The 21,029-nt window shown below is 46.4% G+C and overlaps 1 protein-coding gene across 1 annotated transcript in view; it reads right to left on the reverse strand.

Annotated features, from left to right (window-relative positions):
* ZNF341 (zinc finger protein 341) overlaps window positions 1-17,038 on the reverse strand; it is a 43,303-nt gene extending 26,265 nt beyond the window's left edge. Inside the window, exons 1-6 of the mRNA XM_077769371.1 lie at window positions 16,933-17,038; window positions 10,879-11,028; window positions 7,582-7,737; window positions 3,554-3,749; window positions 2,129-2,219; window positions 888-1,081 (exon numbers count right to left, since the gene is read on the reverse strand). Coding sequence (XP_077625497.1) covers window positions 888-1,081; window positions 2,129-2,219; window positions 3,554-3,749; window positions 7,582-7,737; window positions 10,879-11,028; window positions 16,933-17,001 — 856 coding nt within the window. The 5' untranslated portion in view covers window positions 17,002-17,038. The remainder of the gene's footprint in view (window positions 1-887; window positions 1,082-2,128; window positions 2,220-3,553; window positions 3,750-7,581; window positions 7,738-10,878; window positions 11,029-16,932) is intronic.
* Between the last annotated feature and the right edge of the window lie 3,991 nt (window positions 17,039-21,029).

Genomic DNA, 21,029 nt, shown 5'->3' on the forward strand with positions numbered 1-21,029 from the left:
GAAGGTCAAATAAGAACAGCCATATGCTGAGAGTGTGGCAAAACAACCCCTTCGTTAGGTGATATGTGGTGGGCCTTGCTCACCAGTGCGGCTATACAGGAAGGGCTTAGGTCCTGGCCCTACATTGTCCAATGCGGTGGCCATGAGCCACATGTGGTGACTAAGGGCTCAAAAAGTGGCCAGTCCATATCCAGATATGCTACAAATATAAATACACTCGGGATTTTAAAAACTTAGTATAAAAAGAAGAATATAAAATGTTTCATTAATAATTTGTATTACATGTTAAAATGATAATATATTGGGTTAAATAAAACATATGATTAAAATTAACTTCACTTTTAATTGCTTTTACGTAACTACTAGAATATTTTAAGTTGCATATGTTACTCATGTTATGTTTTCATTAACAGCACTGCTCCTGGCCTAGTAAGTCCTCAACACCCACAGAGAACAGGAATTAAGCCAGTATCAGGGACACAATCATTAGCTCAGGGATAAGTGATGGCTCAGATGAGAATCCTACAAAGTATAAGGGGCTTTGGAGACTCTCTGCCTATGGAAGTCCAATAGGTTTCAATTTCAAGGCTCTGATAGTGACTGCCTAGAGCAATATATTGAAAATAGATTCTGAGGCAGGATCCAGGCTCAGCAAAAGAGACAGGTGACGGATTAGTGTTGTCTACCCCAGGTACAGTATCAGAGTAAATGTCACACATACTGTATGTTTGTCATCCCTCCTTTCATGCGATGCCCCTTTTTATAGATAAAGTATTCTGAAGCCCAGAGAGGTCCAGGAGATCGCCCGAGGTCGCACAGCTAGGGACAACACCCGTGAAGCTTCCGAGAAGAGGTATGGGAACAACGGACTCCCCGCCTCCACCTACCTGTGTTTTCCTCGTCCTCCTGCCTGCTGGGGTTGAGGGCCATGACCTGTACAGTTACAGAGTTGCGAGAGACAGTGCCACCGCTACGTCCTGGGGGCCACACCTTATGCGTCTGCATGTGTTTCTTGACATTAGACTTCTGGGCAAAGGCACGGCCACATGCAATGCATTGGAAGGGCTTCTCACCGGTGTGGCTGTAGGGAACAAAGCCTGTCAGCACCTTACGTAGGAATCGGAATGTGACCTCAACAGAGGAGCTCACAGCCCCCAACAAGGCCTACACGGCGCATCCAGATGCCGTTGGCCATCATTCTTGACACCATGAGGTCCAAGCCCTCTTGCTGAGGCAGGCAGGCAAGAGACAGAAAGATCCGGGCTCTTGGTGACATTACTGAGTTACTGAATCAACCAGCTGTGGGGCTGACCTTCTCTGTGTCCATCTCATACTTTGAGGGAAAACATCTCCTAACTGGGTAAGCCCATCCAAATAGGGATTTATGGTTATTATTATTTAAATGTTTATTTTTGAGAAAGAGAGAGAGACCGAGCGAGCAGGGGAGGGGTAGTGAGAGACAGGGACAGAGGATCTGAAGCAGACTCTGTGCTGACAGCAGAGAGCCCATCTGGGGCTTGAATTCATCACCTGTGAAATCATGACCTGGGCCGAAGTCAGATGCTTAACCAACTGAGCCACCCAGGCGCCCCTAAATAGGGATTTATTATTTGAAGGAGAAATAGCATAATCACGGCACAGCATTTGCATCATTATTGAGTATTTTCCTTCAAATCAATCCACTGTTTTAAAACCTAAAATGATTTAAAAATTAAGCTTCCTATTGTTATTGTATATAGAAAACCACTTGTCATAAATACAAGGTAACCAAAAAATGTAATAATTTATGAAATAATATTATTAAGATCTAAAGCTGCATTGCCCAGTATGGTTGACAAGCCACAAAGGACAATTTACTTATTTATTTTTTAAATGTTTTATTTATTTTTGAGACAGAGAGAGACAGAGCCTGTACAGGAATGGGGCAGAAAGAGAGGCGGACACAGAATCTGAAGCAGGCTCCAGGCTCTGAGCTGTCAGCACAAATGTGGGGCTTGAACTNGACAGGATGGATGGGGCCTTGGTCACCGCCCTGGCAAGGGGCTTGGGCCTGTGGAATCCCTCCCCACTGCCCCCAACCGGCCAGGGCTGCCGAGGATTCACCTGCCCCATCACACCCAGGCGGTACCTGCGGATGTGCTGCTGCAGGTCGAAGTTTTTGGTGAATGACTTGTCACAGTATGAGCACTTGAGCTTCTGAGCCTTTGGCTTCCCCGCAGCTGAAAAACAAGGTGGGGGTGGGGGGACGGTGAGGCTGGGCGTACAAATGAGGGCAACAAGCGCAGCCTCCTGACACTCTACCTCTTGGACCTGAGGCCAGAAAGCCCAGACTCTGGGAGGTCCACACCCCCGGGTGCAGGGGAAGGAGCACAGGTGAGCCCCTCACAGTGCCTGGAGGAAGAAAGCCCAGGACCCGCTCTGGCTGGAAGAGAGAATAACTCCTCAGCCCTAGGACAAAATCCAGCCTCTCTGCTGGGCCTACAGGGCTATGCATCCTCTGCTTCCCGCCAACCTCACTGTTCTCTCCACCCAGCTGCGGCGGACTCCTTCTAACCCTGAGACACCTCAAGCACGGTCCCACCTCAGGGCTTTGGCACCTGCCCTTCTCTCTTGCCTGGTGGGCTCATCCCTCAGATAGCCACAAAGCTGCTTCCTTCTCATCCCTAGATGGGTAGGTAGCAGCATTTTCTAGTCTCTCCCCAGTATTCTCAGTCATAGTACCCGGTCAATCTCCTGCCTGGAGCAGCCCATAAACAGTTTTCCTGATTTCCCTGTCCAGCTCTTCCATTAACTGTAACAGAAGGCAGAGAAATCATGAACTGCAATGCTGGATCCTCAGTACCTGATGCTGGACCTGGCACACAGATATTTGGGAACGGAAGGATGGAGGTAGTTGACTGGAAAGCCCCTGAAAAATTCTTAATTTCTGTGTCCTTCCTCTCCATCACCACTTTCTGACACTGCCCCTGTCCCATTGCTAGTGTCTCTGAAGGGGTGACAGACATTGCTGTTTGCCTGCTGATATCCACTGCTCCCTTCTTGCTCACAAAGCCCCTGCATAATGGGAACATCAGTGTTCCTGGCTAAACGAGACACTTCAGCTTCCTTCGCAGTTAGACAGGGTTATTTGACTAAGTTGTGACCAACAAAATGTAAACAAAAGCATCAGGCAGAAGTTCTGGAAGCTGGGAGATGCCCCTTTTATCCTTACTGCCTGGAATATGAAATTGATGTCTGGAACTCCAGCAGCCATTTTAGACGATGAGGCACCCTGATAACAGAGGCTCTGCTCTAGGGACGGCAGAGCAGAAAGACAGAAATGTGGGGGCCTGATGACCATATAGGCACATAACTTCCAGACCGCCTGCCGCTGGTCTCGTTTTGCACAGGAGGAAAAAAAAATTCTATCATTTTAAAGTCACTCTAATTTTGGATTTTCCATTACATGCAACCCAACTCCATCCTAACCATCATAAAAGGAAAGACCAGAACGAAGCAGACTTATGGGCAGACAATGCTGAGGAAAGATGCCCAGGGCAGGCTGCTGGCCCACCTTCTGGGAGTCCACTGGCACCTTTCGCCCGTCGGGTCTTCAGCGTTGGTGGGGGGTCAAAGGCGGCCACCGTGCCCCCAGCAGCGCTGGTCAGGGGGGCAGCAGGGTTTGGTCCTTTCGGTTTGAACCCCTGTTTGCCGGGGCTGTACACCGGAGGGGTGGGGTATACTGGAGCCTCCACACACTGGTTTGGCACCTAGAAGGACAGCACCATCAGGGAGAGGCCTGGGAAGGTTGGAGAAGAGCTGTACCAGACAGGGGGAAGCTCACTGTAGCCCTGGCTAATCTCAGCCGCTTCCCGCCTACATCACCATCCTCATCCCTTAGATCCTCATGGAGCCAGTTGGCTAGAAGCAGCGTTGGGGCCAGGCCCTCTGGGTTCAAATGCTGACTCTGTCACTTATTATCTAAGTGACCTTGGACAAGTCTTTTGACGCCTCTGTCTCAGCTTGACATCTGTAAAATGGGGATAATCAGAGTGCTCCTCTCACTGGGTTGTGAGGTTAAATGAGTTAACATGTAAAGAGCTTAGAACAGTGCCTGACATATAGTAGAGACTTAGTAAACATTAGCTGCTCTTATTGCCATTATTAGTGTTAGTAGCAGTACTTTGTTAGCACAGGAGAACCAGGAAGTCAGAAGGGTCTGTACCCCCAACAGCAACCCCACTCCCTAACTGACCCTGCCTGATGCCATACCAGCCAGTAGCTTTCAACTGAGAACTGACGTTGATGCCACAGAAAATTCATTCATCCCAAATAAATTCTGAGCCACTCAAACCTAGTTAACACTAAGCTTACATCCTGACACTGGGGCATTGTGAAGAATTCATTAATTCAGTGATGTACTCCTCATTCATCGGTTTTTCCAGGCTGGCCTATCCAAAATTTCACTCCCTATCCTTCTCTGCTTTATTTTTCTCTGTAGATTTATCACTAATAAATTATGTATTTTACTTATTTATCTTATTATCTGCCCAGGGCCGTGAAGACAGGGACTTTTGGTCAACTTTTGTTTACTGCTCTATCCTCAAGCTTGGAGTAATCTTTGGCACAAAGTGGGTATTCAATAAATATTTTTGAATCAATGAATTTATGTATGCATTATAATATAATGATATATAAGAAACATATACTTGTTCATTCAGATGACCAAAAAATATTTGTCAGATATATTCGGTCTTTATATATTTGTCAGATATATTTGGTCTTTATCCACAGTTCCTGGAAATGCTTCAGAATCATAAAAGTGAAATGAGTGTCTTCTTTTTTTATCTTATTATTAATGGAAGTGGCTTTTTTTTTTTTTTTTTTTTAAAAAAAGGGNGATGCTGGCTGCCAAGAGGACCAACCATGTGACTGATGGGTTGGGACGTTCAGTCCCAAACCCCAACCTCTGGGGAGTGAGGAAGGGCTGGAGGTGGAATCAGCCAACAGCCAATGACTTAACCATGATTATGTAATGAAGCCTCCATAAGAATCCCAAAGGACTGGGTTTGGATACCTTCCAGGCTGATGAACACAGGGAAATGTGGAGTGAGTGGCACAACTGGAGAGGGTACAGAAGATCCACACCCCTTTCCCCACACCTCAACCTATGTATCTCTTCATTGGGCTGTCAATTCGTTATCTTTTATTATATCCTTTAACAAGCTGGTAAATATAAATGTTCCCCTGAGTCCCATGAGCTGCTCTAGCAAATTAACAGAACCTAAGGAGGAGGCTGCTGGAGCCTGCATCTGTAGCCTGACCATCAGAAGCACAGGTTGCCTGCAACGTGCTGAGGTAGGGATGAGGGCAGTCTTGCAGAACTGAACCCTTAACCTGTGGAATCTGCTGTGATCTCTGGGTAGATGGCATCAGAATTGAGTTGAATTCTTAGACACTGTGCTGGTGTCTGAGAATTGCTTGGCATTGGCTGGGGGGGGTGGGGGGAGAAGCAGACCCTACACAGCACTGGAATTGGGTGCAGGAAACAAAAGAGTTGACATCAGTAGATGTATGGATTGGGCATCTGATTTGGCACCAGTAGGTGCTTCTGCTGGATCCTGTCTGTTGGCCCTTGGCACCATTCCTACACCCTTCCATGCTCTCCCCTGATACCTGCATTCCCAAAGTCCCTTTCCAGCAAGGTTCAGAGCACAGATTGGGTTCTGCCCATGAGAAGCACCTGCATAAGATTTAGAAGGCAGAGGGAAGTGGGAACTGCTTTCCTCTGGCAGCCGTGGTGGGAGACAGGAAGGTTTGCAGTCCCGACTGGCTGACCTCTACCTTTTCCTCCTGGCCACCAGGCTTGAGGATGGCAGGGCAGCAATAGAATCCTACCGCTTCCCCCACCTTTGGGTGCAGCAGTAGCGTCCTGGCCATCTGGGCCAAGCGACAACCATGAACCCAAAAACTAGTGGCACTTGTGCACTCTGCCTTTTGCTCCACCTAGCCTTTCTGAAGTCAGCTTTATAAGCACCTGACTACCTGTGTTAAATCCCTCTGCCAGAAATACCTAGAGGGGTTCCTACTTTCCTGACCAATACAGCACTCAGTAAATAACTATCACGTGGATGAATTCACCTAACTTTCAAGTCATTACTGAGCAATTACATGGCTGCCACTGGCTTCACTCTCATCCTCAACAGCTCTACAAGGGGAGCTCCTATTTCAGAGGAGAGGAAACTGAGGTCAGAGGGCCCTATTTCAGATTTTCAGATACCTACTACAGGTGTACCACAGGCCAGGTACTCCGATAGGTGCTAAGGATGCCAAATTAGAGAAGACTCAGGCCCTGTCCTCACAGAGCACCCTTGTCTCCATGGAAGGCTCCTCCAGGGAGCCTACCAGGCCTACCAGGCCACTACTAGTCTCTTAGCAGCTCACTGACTTAAAATCTTTTTAACTCAACAAATGGAAGCTTGCCCTATTCTCTCAGGCTAGGGCCAATCCCCTGCAGGCTCTCATGACATCACGTGGCTGGTGGTGGAATTTTCCCACTGGTCTGGTTCTCTTCAGATATACGAGCTCCCTGACGTGGAATGTCTGTATAGCCAGATTCTAAGGTGAGTCGGTGTTAATGTGACCTCAAGTGCAGGCAGGCTCTTTCTGTCAGAACCCTGCCCCCTAGCACTGGTATCTGGGAAGGTCCTGAAGTCTTAGCACCCTGAACTTGTAGCTCAGAGCTCTTCAGCAGGGAATCAGTGTGGTACATACGGTACACTGACTGCATAATGGCCTCAATGCTTTACCCCTCCCAGTACCCATGCCCTTTGCAGTGTGATTTTGCAGCTTTTCCCATCAAGATATGGCATCTATTTCCTTCTTGCTTACATCTAAGCTGGCCTTGTGACCTACTTTGACTACCTGATGGAACGCTGTCTCAAGCCTAAGCCTCAAGAGGCCTCCTCGAACATTTCTGCGTGCGTTACTGCACCCCCACCACTGCAGTGAGAGCATGCCTGGCTGACCTGCGGAGGCTAACAGATACGCTGGAGCAGAGCTGGGTCACCCAACTTGTCCCAGCCCAGGCCAACCTAGAGTAGCTGACAGCTGCCATCTCCAGACACCTGGGAGAGCCCAGCCAAGATCAGCAGAGTTGCCACGCAAGCCACATAGACGCGAGAACAATAAACACGGCTGGCCATCTACCACTGAGGTTCTGTGGCTATTTCTTACTTGGCCCTAACTAACCCCTATATCTAGCTTGTTAAAAATGTCAGAGACATAGATCATTTCTTGGAATCCTCCCCTTAAAACATAGGTGTTCTGACTGTTCTGAGGACTCCCTGAAGGCAGCTTGTATTTCTGCCACCACCTCTACTTCATGCCACCTTCTTATGGTTTGCGCTTTACATTTATGGGTATGATGGCTTGATGAAACTAAATGGCTCAGTTCTCTCCCATGATGTGATCTGTCCCCGATCTGGTTTTGTCTTGGGCACAGTGTCGGGCACACAGCTGGTGCTCAGGAAAGCTTCAGTTTATCCATGCTGACCATGACCAGTTTTTTCCCCTCCACCCCAAACCCCGGCCTCTGCTCACCTCCAGGGGTGGGTAGGGCTGCATTCCCAATGCCTGGATCTCCACTGTGCCACTACCAGCCAGGGGCGCCGTGGCACTATACACCTCCACCACGCCATTTCCGCCAGGGTTGGGACGCCCGGGGGGCCCCAGGCTCTGGGGTGGGGGTGGTGGGGGCTGGGGCGGTGGNGCTGCTCTGAAATCAGAAGAGAAAATTAAAGTGTCACACCCTCTTGATGCCAGCTGTCTTGTTTATCAGCGAGGAAGGACATCTGTCTCGGCCAGCCATGTGGAAATAAGAGCCTCTCACACGGCAGCTCAGAGGACAGGGCTAGCAGGAGGCATGGAAACAGTCAAGGAAGAATACAGAGGAAGCACCAGCCAGGCGCTGTTACCCCTCTTCTCAGTGAAAGTCCACAAACCTGGCCCAGTTTGTACAGGATGGGGTTCCTACAGCAGCCCTGATGTTGCTATTTGAGGAGGGCTTGCTTGGAGGACCGGTTCTTGAATGGCATCTGAGAACCTGCCTCGTAGAAGGCTGCCCCTATCAGTAAGGCCGTTTTGCTCACCTAGGGCACTGACCGCTCTGTAGCAGGTCACCTAGATTGTTGTGCGGGCAGTGTGATCCATGGTGAACACCTTCTTTCCTTCTGCTAAAGGAGAAAGTGGCTTGTGGGGTGCCTGGCTGGCTCAGTTGGTAAGAGCATCCAAGTCTTGATCTCAGGGTTTTGAGTTCGAGCCCCACGCTGGGTGTGGAGATGACTAAGAAAGAAGTGTTTTTGTGTAATCTCTCCCCATTTCCCCAGCAGAAACCTATGCCTGGGTTCTCTAGATTCCAGCAGATGTCTTTTTCCCTTGTTGATCCTGCTATGTATGCTTTGTCAGGAATAAATCATGAGTACAACCGTCCCAAGTCCTGGGAGTCTTTCTAGAGAGAAACTGAATGTGTAGGTGGCTGTAGACCCCTGAAACACAGCCACTGACTTCTAGAAATTTATTTCATAAAAATAATTAAGCAGATGGGCAAAGATATCTATACATGGATTATTCTCCAGTAGTTTTGTTTTTTTTTTTTAATATTTTTTTTATTTATTTCTAGGAGAGAGAAAGAGACAGCGTGAGCAGGGGAGGGTCAGAGAGAGAGGGAGACACAGACTCCGAAATAGGCTCCAGGCTCTGAGCTGGCAGTCAGCACAGAGCCCGACGCGGGGCTCGAACCCACGACCCGCGAGATCATGACCTAAGCGAAAGTCGGACGCTTAACCGACTAAGCCACCCAGGCGCCCCTATTCTCCAGTAGTTTTAATAACCGCAAAAAATGGCAATGACCTACATGACCATTTAACAGAAGCCTGACTAGAGGATGGTCCACACACACTAGGGAATCTTTTACAGCTAAAATGATGGTCGTTGGGGTGCCTGGCTGGCTCAGTTGATAGAGTATGCAATTCTTTTTTTATCATATATATTTTTTAACGTTTATTTATTTGGGAGAGAGAGTGCAAGCAGGGGAGGGGCAGAGAGAGAGGGAGTCCAAAGCAGACTCCAGGCTCCACGAGCTGTCAGCATAAAGATGGATGCAGGGCTTGAACTCATGAACCATGAGATCATGACCTGAGCCCAAGTTGGTTGAGCGACCTGAGTCGGACGCTCAACCAACTGAGCCACCTAGGTGCCCCTAGGGCATGCAATTCTTGATCTGTGGGTCATGAGTTCAAGCCCCATGAGGGGCAAAGAGCTTTACTTAAAAAAAAAAAAAAAAAAAACTATGTATTTATATGATGGTGATCTGCGTTTCATAAAGGGTGCTCCTCTTAATTATAGTTTTCTGGGTTCCACAGTCAAACGTGGTTGGGGAAAAATCTGGGATGACAAAAACCAAAAGTGTTTTGTTGCAGGAAAACAGGAACAGGGCAAGGAAAGAAGTAGAATGCCTCCACCTTAAGCTGGTTTGACCAGAGATCCTTTTTGTATTAGAAAAATCCCAAGGAGCCACTCTTCTGAGGAGAATTTTGGGAAATACTGATATAGCAAAAGGCAAAATAAAAAAAGCAAGTTTCAGAACAGTGCATATAACATGGTTAATTTATATAGATAAATTTATATAGATAAAGTATATTCTAAATGCATTTATATAAAAAGCTGCTTCTATCTCTATTTGCATTCAAAGATCAGGAAAACCAGGCACCAATAATCTAGTAGTGTTTTCTTTGGGTGGAGAGAATATGGGTGGTTGATTAATTGATTGATCATCCCAACTTTTATTCTTTGAGAGACAGAGAGAGAGAGAAAGGGAGTGCATCCATGTGTATGCAGGGCAGGGGCAGAGAGAGAATCTTAAGCATGCTTGACTACCAGCACAGAGTCTCACTGAGGGCTCAATCTCACTACCCTGAGATTATGACCTAAGCTGAAATCAGAGTCGGACGCTTAACCAACCGAGCCACCCAGGCATCCCATTATTCTGTTTTAATTTTTTTAGAGATTTTATTTTGGGGGTACTATGCTGACAGCATGGAGCCTGCTTGGGATTCTCTCTCTCCTCTCTCTGCCCTTCCCTGGCTCATACGTGCTCTCTCTCAAAATAAAAACATTTTTTTAAAATAAAAAAAAGATTTAAGTAATCTCTACACCCAACATGGGGCTATTCACAACCCTGAGATTAAGAGTCATATATTCTACTAACTGAGTCAGCCAGGTATCCCCCAACTTTTATTCTGAAAAATTTCAAACCGACAGAAAGGTTGCGGAAAGAATACAGTGATCAGGAATACCTGTCTGGCTGACTCAGTCAGTAGAGCAGGCAAAAAAGAAAAGAAAAAAAAATTGGACACTGTAGTCAGTTACCATGTCTCTCTAGTTTCTAGATTATGAAGAATTAGACTTTGTTTTTACTTTTCTATTGTGTATTTTCTAATGTTTCCCAAAGGACACGGAACTGTTAAGGATAAGAATAAGAGGGGTGCCTGGCTGTCTTAGCAGAGCATATGACTCCTTATCTTGGGGTTGTGAGGTCATGAGGTCAGGCCCCACATTGGGCAGGGAGCCTACTTATTAAAAAAAAAAAAAAAAAAGAATAAAAATAGGAGTTAAAGTAGCCAGACAATGGCAATGAAACCCTAAAGTAATGTTCTGGGTCCCAACTAAAATGGCAGCCTCCCTACCCACAGTGGGGCAGGCTAAGGTGCTACTGTCAATCTCTCTTCAGCATGAGAGAGAACTAAGGCCAATCCCTCTTCTTTCTATAAGGTTCCGAATCCAAACAGTCAACTTGTAGTCCTGGAATCAAGACCCCGTGAGAAGCTGGCCCGTCCTTACCTGCACGGGCGGGGTGCCCTGGGGCATGGGCTGGTCCAGAGACGTGAAGGCTGACATGGCAGACATGAGCACATCGTCGCTCACCAATATGTTCCCTTGCACCAGGGTCTGGATCAGCGGGGATGGGGGCACTGTAATGTACGTGGAGATCTGAGTAGCGTGAACGAGAGAGACACACAGAGAAGAGACGTGTCTGAGGCTCCGGAAGAAAACAGTGCATGATGCAAAAGACTTGGGTTCTGGAATCCCACAGACCTGTATTTCATTTCCACCTCTGCTTCTAACTGCTGTGTGGCCCTGCGCAAGCCACGCCACCTCTCTGAACTTCCATTTCTTTATTTATTTATTTATTTATTTATTTATTTTATGTTTTATTTATTTCTAGGAGAGAGAGAGAGAGAGACAGTGTGAGCAGGGGAGGGTCAGAGAGAGAGGGAGTCACAGACTGAAACAGGCTCCAGGCTCCAAGGTGGCAGTCAGCACAGAGCCCGATGCGGGGCTCGAACACACGAACCGCGAGATCATGACCTAAGCGAAAGTCGGACGCTTAACCGACTAAGCCATCCAGGCGCCCCTCCATTTCTTTATTTTTAAGGAAATTCTAATTTCCTTAATGAAATTAGAATAAGTCATACCTCCCTGTAAGATAAATACTCCCTGACCCAGCGATAATACCTTCTGAAATCTCTCCTAGGGCAACACTCAGACATGTTCACAGGGAGTCTATGAACAAGATATTCTAGGCAGCCTTATTTCTAATAGTGAACAACTGGAAATAACTTAGGTGTCCATTAAAGGGGAAATGGAGTAAAAAATACAATACAGTCATAAAACAGACTACTACACAGCGCATAAAAAGTATTGCATGAAAAATAAAATTACGTAACAACATGCAGATTACGTAATCTTAATTTAAAAATTCTAAAATCATAGTACCATTATACTATTAATAGTACTATATAATTCCTGTGGGTATTTAAATAACTGTGAAAGTATCTCCAAAGGTCAAGGGGTGCCTGGGTGGCTCAGTCGGTTAAGCATCCGATTCTTGATTTAGCTCAGGTTATGATCTCACCACTCATGAGTTCGAACCCCACACTGGGCTCTGTGCTAACAGTGCAAACTCTACTTGGGATCCTCTCCCCACCTTCCCCGCCATGTGTGCGTGCATGCTCTCTCTCTCTCTCTCTCTCTCTCTCAAAATAAATAAATAAACTTAAAAAAAAAAGATCAAGAAGGATATCCTTCAATAGTTAGCTAGGGGCAGAGAAAAGAAATAGTGCCAAAGGGACCCTGATTTGTAACATTCTAACTTTCAAAATGGAGATGGGAAATATGTATTACTTGCAAACATACAAATTGATAATAAAAATAATAATATGCTCTCAAGGGTACTGGTGAGGACTAAACACAGACCTTACAAGAGAGTGTCAAAGATACAGTGACTGCTCCTCAAAGTAGAAGTGAAGTATTTTTATTTTATTTGTTGCTTTTCTTTACTGACAGGCTGTTGACATCATGCTAGGTCACCTGTTTCTTTGGGACCTCTGGGGACACAGCAACTGGCCCCCAGAAACCAAAGTCCCTCAACCACGTAAGGACAGCCTAGTCAGGTTAGATGATGCCCCAAGTCATGGCCAGAAAAGGCAATGTGGATCCTGGCTCACAAGTATTTTTACAATGTCAAATGTGTTAGTTAGGCTGACAAAAAGTGGGAAATGACATCCATGTCCATCCAAGTCACTTGTCAGGGGATTCAAGTTTGCCCATAACCAACTGCTATGTTCTAAAATTATTTCCTTGTCCAGGAGTAAAGGAATTTCCCTCTCTCCTTTTATTAAAAGAAGAAAGAAAAAAAAGGGGGGGGGATATTTTCTACCCACCCAAACTCATAATCAAGAAGTGGGAAGAATCACTGCGTTCTGTGTTAGGAGACGTCTGGCAACCTGAGAAGGTTCAGTGTGTTAAGTCCTGTGGGTCTGGAGGTGAATGCTTTTATTCTGATGGCAGGAATTATGTCCATACAATGGATGGAGACATGCTTTTTATTTGTTTGTCTGGAGATAATGTTTTAAAGGAATAAGGAGATAAGAGGAAGCCAGAAGGAAATCTGACCTCCTAACCTGCCATCCTGAGACATGTCCAGCCTCTTTTTTTTTTTTAATTTTAAATATTTATTTATTTTTGAGAGAGACAGAGTATGAGTGGGAGGGGGCAGAGAGAGAGGGAGACAGAATCTGAAGCAGCCTCCAGGCTAGCATCAAAGCACCCGACATGGGCTCAAACTCACCAACCGGTGAGATCATGACCTGAGCGGAAGTTGGCCACTTAACCAACTGAGCCACCCAGGCACCCCTATCCAACTTCTTTTATGAGGATTCTTTAATCCCTCTAAGAGCCCCTGATCCAGGGTGTTTTTGTTCTCCCCTGACCTCCAGACCTTATATCTGTCTGCATCTTCACCAGCTCCACTTAAAGGCCCAATGGGCATCTCAAATCCAGCGTAACCAGTTGAATTCCTGACATCCCCACCAAAACCTTCTTGTGGTTTTTTCCACTTTGGTAAATGGCAATTCCACCTCTGCCATGGATCACCCCGGACTCCTCCTGATCTCATATCTCACATCCAATGCATCCGCAAGCTCTAGTGGCTCTACCTTCAAAATGCTCCCCAAATCTCACCCCTTCTCTCCACCTCCATTGCCACCATCCTGGTCGAGACACCAACATGTACCTATTGCCTGGATTGGTACACCCTCCTCCTCGCTAATGGATTTCCTGGGTCTCTCTCTTGACTCTTGTCAAAATCTATTCTCTGGGGGCGCCTGGGCGGCTCAGTCAGTTAAGTGTCCGACTTTGGCTCAGGTCATGATCTCACAGTTTGTGGGTTCGAGCCCCGCATCGGGCTCTGTGCTGACAGCTAGCTTAGAGCCTAGAGCCTGTCTTTGAATTCTGTATCTCCCTCTCTCTCTGACCCTCCCCTGCTCAAGCTGTCTCTCTCTCGCCAAAAAAAAAAAAAAAAAAAAAAATTAAATAATTAAAAAAAAGTCTATTCTCTGTACAGCAGCCAGAATAATCTACTTCGGGTGTAAATGAGACCCTGTCCCTCTTGTGTTCAAAAACTTGCAAAGGCTCCCATCCCACTGAGGGTAAAAGCCCATAAGGCCCACAGGCTCACCAGGATCCCCCTACTGCCTATCTGATCATATCATCTCCCACCCTCCTCCTCGCTTATTCACTTCCAGCCACTCTACTTCCTTGCTGTTCCTGGAATAAACCCAGTATATTCCCACCTCAGGGCCTTCGCACTTGCTGATCCTGCCTCCTGGAATACTCTTCCCCAAACTAGCAGCATGACTCATTCCCTCACTTCAACCCATGACTCAGTGTGTGTGTATTGAGTGTCAATTTTGTGCTTCCTGGGAGATTTCAAAGCCACATAGGCACCTGCAGGAATATCCAGCCACATTTACACAGGAATTAGTCTCTGTGATATGGTACCTCTTCCCCAAGTACCATATACAAAACGGCAAAACCTCCCATCTCTCTGCACTTAACATCCTGAAAAAAGTATGCTCTACATATATGTTTGGGTACTATCTCACCCAACTCCATGAAGGCAATGATTTGGAATCTTTGTCCACCACAGTGCCCACACAGTGCCTGACACATAGTGGGTGCTCAAAAAACACTTGAATGGATGAATGAACAAACAAACAACTGAATGAATACCTGGCGATTGGCAGGAGGCGGGGCCTGCTGGACTGCTGCAGGTGCTGCTGAAGGCGTGTAGATGCTATTGGTGGCCAGCGAGACGGTGGCCAGGGGCGGGGCATTTCCCTGGCACTGTTCCCGCTTGTGGGTCATAAACGCTGGCAGCGAGTTGAACTGCTTCTTACACTTCCCACAGAGAAAGACATCCTCATCATCTAGGGGTCACACCCATACAGTAGCAGAGGGAGAGGAACAATGACAAAAAGCAAGATAAATGAGAGGCCATCACAATACGAAAAAGGACAAAACCTGCGGCTGGACCACCAGCATGGCAAACCTAACAGCAACCCATGACTCAGTGTGTGTGTGTGTATTGAGTGTCAATTTTGTGCTTCCTGGGAGATCTCAAAACCACATAGGCAGCTGCAGGAATATCCAGCCACATTTACCTATGTATCAAAAAATCAGAAAACAAGAAATAGTAGAGTGGGTGCACTTCAAGTTGAGATATTTGGAATCTTTATCCTGGCTGAATTTGTTCACCAGTCTCCAGATGGCCTACATGACCTTCTCTGTCTCTGCATCCCCTGCTCTCCCTGACAAGCTGCTTCTCTCAAAACAACTCACTCTGCAAGACTCTGCTCAAATGTCACCTCCTTCAGGAAGCCTTCCTAAAGCTAGTCACCACAGCTCCTTCTGCTGGGTGCATCTTGCATATCACACTACTAAGCTAAGCACTACTGGACTAGGACTCCTCCGAATGGGAGGAAATAAGTCTTACTTATTATCATAACTGCAATATATCCTAGCATATTTGTTGAAAGAGTGGAAGACTAAATGAATGATTAGCTACAGCTGATACCACCCATTGAGGGTCTGTCTACCACAGGCCATGCACTGGGCCAAGCACTTGCCATGTTATGGCAGGAATGCCTATTTGTCATTCAGTATTCACTCTTCCTTCTTAAACAATACAAATTTTAATGGGAAACATGGCATTCTCACAAAGACTATATTTCCCAGCCTTCTTTGCAGCTAGACATGTCACGTGACTGAATTCTAACCAATAGGACAAGAGCATAAGTATACTGTCTGTGCAACTTCCTTTTTTTTTTTTTAATGTAGGCTTCATGCTCAATGGGGGCCTGAACCCAGGACCCTGAGATCAAGACCTGAGCTGAGATCAAAAGTCAGGTACTTCAGTGACTGAGGCATTCAGGCGTCCCTATGCAACTTCCTTTTAAAAGGAAGTTCTTGGGGCGCCTGGGTGGCTTAGTTGGTTAAGCGTCCGACTTTCGCTTAGGTCATGATCTCGCGGTTCGTGGGCTCGAGCCCCGCGTCGGGCTCTTTGCTGACTGCCAGCTCAGAGCCTGGAGCCTATTTCAGAGTCTGTGTCTCCCTCTCTCTCTGACCCTCCCCTGCTCACGCTCTCTCTATCTCTCTCTCCTAGAAATAAATAAAAATATTTTAAAAAAATAAAAAAATAAAAAAAATAAAAGGAAGTTCTTTCTGCCCTTCATGTTGGCTAGAATGTGGAAATGAAAGTGAAAAGCTGGGACAGCTAACATAGACTGCAGATAGAGGGCAACAGAACCAGAGGAAAAAAGGGTCTGAGTCTCACCATCCCCACCCAAAATGCACATCGGGACTTCACGTAACAGAGAAATAAACTTTCATCTGTACAAACCACAGGAGACTCGTGTTTCTTATTACAACAGCTAAAAGTAAATCCCAAGTGTCCTCATAAGGTTTCTATGAGGCAAGGCTATTATCCTCATTTTACAGATGTAGAAACTGGGGCACAGAGAAGTGAACTTACTTGTACCCAGTGTCATAGAGCTAAGAACTACGGGAATAAGGATTCAAACCCAGGTGGGTATCTCTGTGCCCAGAATGGTTCCCAAGTACTCAAAAAAGTTTGTGGAATAAATAAACAAATACACAGACTCACACAGGCTCTAAAGTTCCTTGTCCTCTCTCTGTCTCAGGGGCCTGGCCTATAAATTGGAGATTCATGCTCAGCCTGGTCTCTCTATAGAGAGGAGGTTGAGAAATAACTTCTGGATCAAAGGTACAACCACTGCGAAGCTCCACTGACTAGCCGTTCCCTGTGTCATGATCCCCACTGTTCACTAAGTGATTGAGAAAGTATGTCCTCATTGCTAAGCAGAGAGAAGCATGAGCCTGAAAATCCAGGCTGGGAGAGGAGAGGGTTCAGACACCAGAGGACATCCTGGGGACCACAGTAGGCAATTCATTTCCCATAAACCCCAGGAGCCTGACCTGTTTCTACCGGGAGTTACTCACCCTTCCCACTGGTGAACCTGGGCAGATACTCACCCAGTGGCTGGATAGTAGGAGGTGCACTGACACTCTGGCCTGTTGGATCAGGGACCGCGCCTTGGCCATCCAACAATGACTGGACTGCCAGGACAGTCTGATTGTCCATTCCTGAAAAAACAAAAGAAAAAAAGCAAAAACAAAAACAGAGTCTATGACTTTACCCTTACAAGCCAGAGACCCAATACAAGGCCTCTGTGGCAAAGATGGCTGGCTGTGCCCTGATGCACATTCTCTCCTACCTCCATTGCAATAGAACCCAAGGTTTTTGGCTGAAAATATGGCCCCACAATAAAGATCACACTTCCCAGCTGCTCTTGCAGGTAGGGAATGTCTAAATTCTGGACAATGAAATGTGAGGAAAGGTGTTCTATGGCAATGTCTGGAAAATTTTCTTAAAACTGCCTGGTACATGATGTCCTTCTTTACCCTATCCTCCATCCCACTTCCTAGAACAAGAATATGATAGTGGGTAATCTAGCCACCGTTCCAGATCATGAGGACAAGGGCCATACCCTAGGGATTGCAGGGCAAAAAGGTGGAAAGATCCTGGGCCTCTGAGAACCTTGTAGAACATAGCCACACTTGTAGCTCTGGACCGTCTTCCTCTGGGCTCTCATAAGAAAGAAATAAACTACTAGCCTAAGTGACTGCTAGATTGGGCTTCTCTCTTCCTCATGGAAGAGTCTGATCCTAAATCACACAGCCCCTCTGCAAATCTTGCTACCGAGTCCTCCCCACCCTATTCCACAAATCCCACGACAAATCTGTGTACTTGGGCATCCTTGCTTCCCTTGTTTTCCAACATGTGCTGGTCTTTTCAGTTCCTCAGTAACCAGTGTAATCTGAACTGATGGTGGGGACACCTGTGAGAAGCTGAGTGCTTCCATGTTTTCCAATCAGTTGTCACTGCTGAGGTTCACAGGACACTGTCTAGCCATGTCACCACTGGAGAACAGGTGTCCTTACATCTAAGTGGCCACCGAAGCACATTACCTCCCTCCCCAAAAAAACCCAGAGGGTGCCTCTTTCTCTCTGTCCCCACAGCCAATGCTCTGTTTCCAAACTCTCAGCTTTTACCTGGACACCTCTGCCCCAGCTTCTAAAAGCAATGCAAATTGGACCCATTCGTGCCTGCAGGCAAAGTGAATTCATGTTTTCTCTTGTCACAATGCATGCTGTATCTCTCCCGAAGCCAGCTCTTCCCCCCAACCCTTTGTGCTCCCTTAGAAACCACTCTCCACCAACTGGCCCCTTTCTTCATAGTGTGCCTGCAACCTTTCCTTCCCATCAACAGCTACACGTGCTCAGGTCTCTCTAGAATGCCCCCTCTGGAACCCATATTCCTATCTCTTCTCCCTTCAACATCAAGCATCCCGCCCTCTCCTCTGCCCACCTCCCAATACTCCTCTACCCACTTTATGGGGCTTAAGCCCCCAGCATTCCACAAAAATCACCAAAGAAACCTAGCAGCGTCAGATGTTCCTTCCTGAAACACTCCCCTCCCCGACTCTAGGATACCGCCCTCCTGGGTCTTCTCCCAAACGTTCCTCATGCCCTCCCAGCCTTCCTTTGCTCTTTTCTGTCCATCCCCTAAAAGTTTCTATCTTAAAAGGTTCCTTCTGTCTGGATTCTCTCTCCTCTCCCTCTTACACTCTCCCTAGGTAGACTCACTCACCCCCCCATCCAGTTGTCCCTCAAATCTGGGGTCCCGAACCTGGGGTTTGCTCCCCTGGATGAGCTTCAGTAAATCTACTATTTTATGCAACACTGTGAGTATATTAGCATTTGTCTTCAAATCTGTACATGAAAGTTCATGGCAGTTTTTTTCATAATAGTAAAAAACTGGAAACAACTCAGATGTCCTTCAACGGATGAATGGTTAAACGAACTGGTATCCCACCACAGAATACACACAATGTTACATTGAGGGAAACTAGGTACAGGGTACATGGGATCTCTCTGTATTATTTCTTACAACCACATGTGAATTTACGAAATTAAAAATATGATTTCAAGGTAAAATATTTGACTTAAAAAATACTGCCTGAGAGTGCCTAGGTGGCTCATTTGGTTAAGTGTCCGACTTCAGCTCAGGTCGTGATCTCACAGGTTGGGAGTTCGAGCCCTACACTGGGCTCTGTGCTTTTCTGATCCTGTCTCCCTCTCTCTGCTCCTCCCCTGTTCATGCAAGCTCTCAAAAATAAATATTAAAAATATATAAATATGAATATAAATATAAAAAATACTGTCTGTCAGCGTGTCTGGGTGGCTCAGTCAGTTGAGTGCCTGACTCTTGATTTCAGCTCTGGTCATGATCCCAGGGTCATGGGTTTGAGCCCCATATTGGGCTCCTCCCTGAGTATAGAGCTTAAGATTCTCTCTCTGTCCCTTTCCCCCACTCGCTCTCTAAAATAAAAAATAAAAAGTTTAAAAATAAATAAATAGGGGCGCCTGGGTGGCTCAGTCAGTTAAGTGGCTGACTTTGGCCCAAGTCATAACCTCACGGTTTGTGGGTTCAAGCCCTGCATCAGGCTCTGCACTGACAGCTCAGAGCCTGGAACTTGTTCTCAGATTCTGTGTCTCCCTTTCTCTCTACGCTTCCCCTGCTCGCCCTCTCAAAAATAAATAAATCTTTAAAAAAATTTTTTTAAATAAATAAATAAATGAATAATACTGCCTGCCAAAACTATGGAGACAATCAAAAGATCAGTGACAGCCAGAGCTTTACAGGGACACAAGATCTTTAAAGCAGTGAAAGCACTCTGTGATGATTTTGTGATGACAGGTATACGTCATTACACATTTGTCCACCAGAATGTGCACCACCAAGAGTGAATATTAAGATAAACCATGGACTTGGGTGATTACGATGGGTCAATGCAGCTTCATCCTTGATAGCAAATGTACCATTTTGGTGAATTATGTTCATAATGTGGGAGGCTAGTCATGTGTGAGATCAGAGGACACACAGGAAATCTCTGTACCTTCCTCTCAACTTTGTTGTGAACCTAAAACTATCAAAAATGAAAAGTTTTTTAAAAAATACTGCCTGTCTAAAATGGAAATCAAGCTAAATGTGTCACCCTCACCCCTCAGTTTTCCTCCTTCCAATAATCCTCATCAAGAAGGTACCAGAATTCACCCAGCCACAGCCCCCGAGGCACTCCTTCATTCTTTCCCCAACCTATTTCCCTGACCTCTTCTCATTTATAGTCCTTCAGCAAGTCTAGCCTATTCTGCCTCCACTGCCTCTCTCAGATCCACTTTCTCGCACCCTCATAGCTGTGGGGGGCCCCCTGGGGGCCGCCACCATCGGTTCTCAGCAGGGCACCTGCAGCTACTTCAGTCACCTCCCTGCTGCCACTCTGGCCTCTTTGCGTGCGGTCTCAGAGCAGCCCGAGTGAACTTTATAAAACATACATCAGATTGTGTTGCTCCCCTGCTGAAAACCCTTTCTTGGCTCCACACTGATTCCAAGATAAAGTTCAGAAGTCTCATTTCTAGCTCCCCAGTCACATGAACTTCAGTGAATCCCGGAAGACCTCTCTTTGCCCCAGGGCTTTGCAAATGCAGTTCCTACTGCCTGGGTCACCTCTGGGTCCCCACAGTTCTGCGGTCCTTGCCCTAGCCCAGCATGTGCCACACTGTCCTAGAAACTGATTTTTCTTTTTATTTCCTCATCACTCAGTACATGAACACATTCTTGTAATAAAATTCAAACTCAAGGACGTCCACGGAACTTAAAGTGAAAGTAGGCCTCATCCCATTCTGTGGGTGTCCCAGAGAGAACCACACTGACCCTAGCCCTCCACATCCATCATCCACATCAGCACTAAATGCCAGCTAAGGCAATCTTTTATGGTTACCTTGTCTGTAATTCTGGAATTTCAATATTTGCTTCTTCTGTAATTTCTGTATGGCTCCGCCATGCTCCTGACTGGGGGGCAAGTACTGTGTCTGGTTCAGTATTTCTGAAATAGAAACTCTCTAGATGCAAGGAGGGTTACCCCCATTTTATCGTGAGAACTCTGATCCTCCAAGAAGTGAAGGGACATGGCTGAGATCTCCTAAGGGGCTCAAAGTCTCAGCTACAA

This window comes from Crocuta crocuta, unplaced genomic scaffold, assembly GCF_008692635.1.
Source record: "Crocuta crocuta isolate KB4526 unplaced genomic scaffold, BGI_CrCroc_1.0 scaffold445, whole genome shotgun sequence".
Classification (NCBI taxonomy): Eukaryota; Metazoa; Chordata; class Mammalia; order Carnivora; family Hyaenidae; genus Crocuta; species Crocuta crocuta.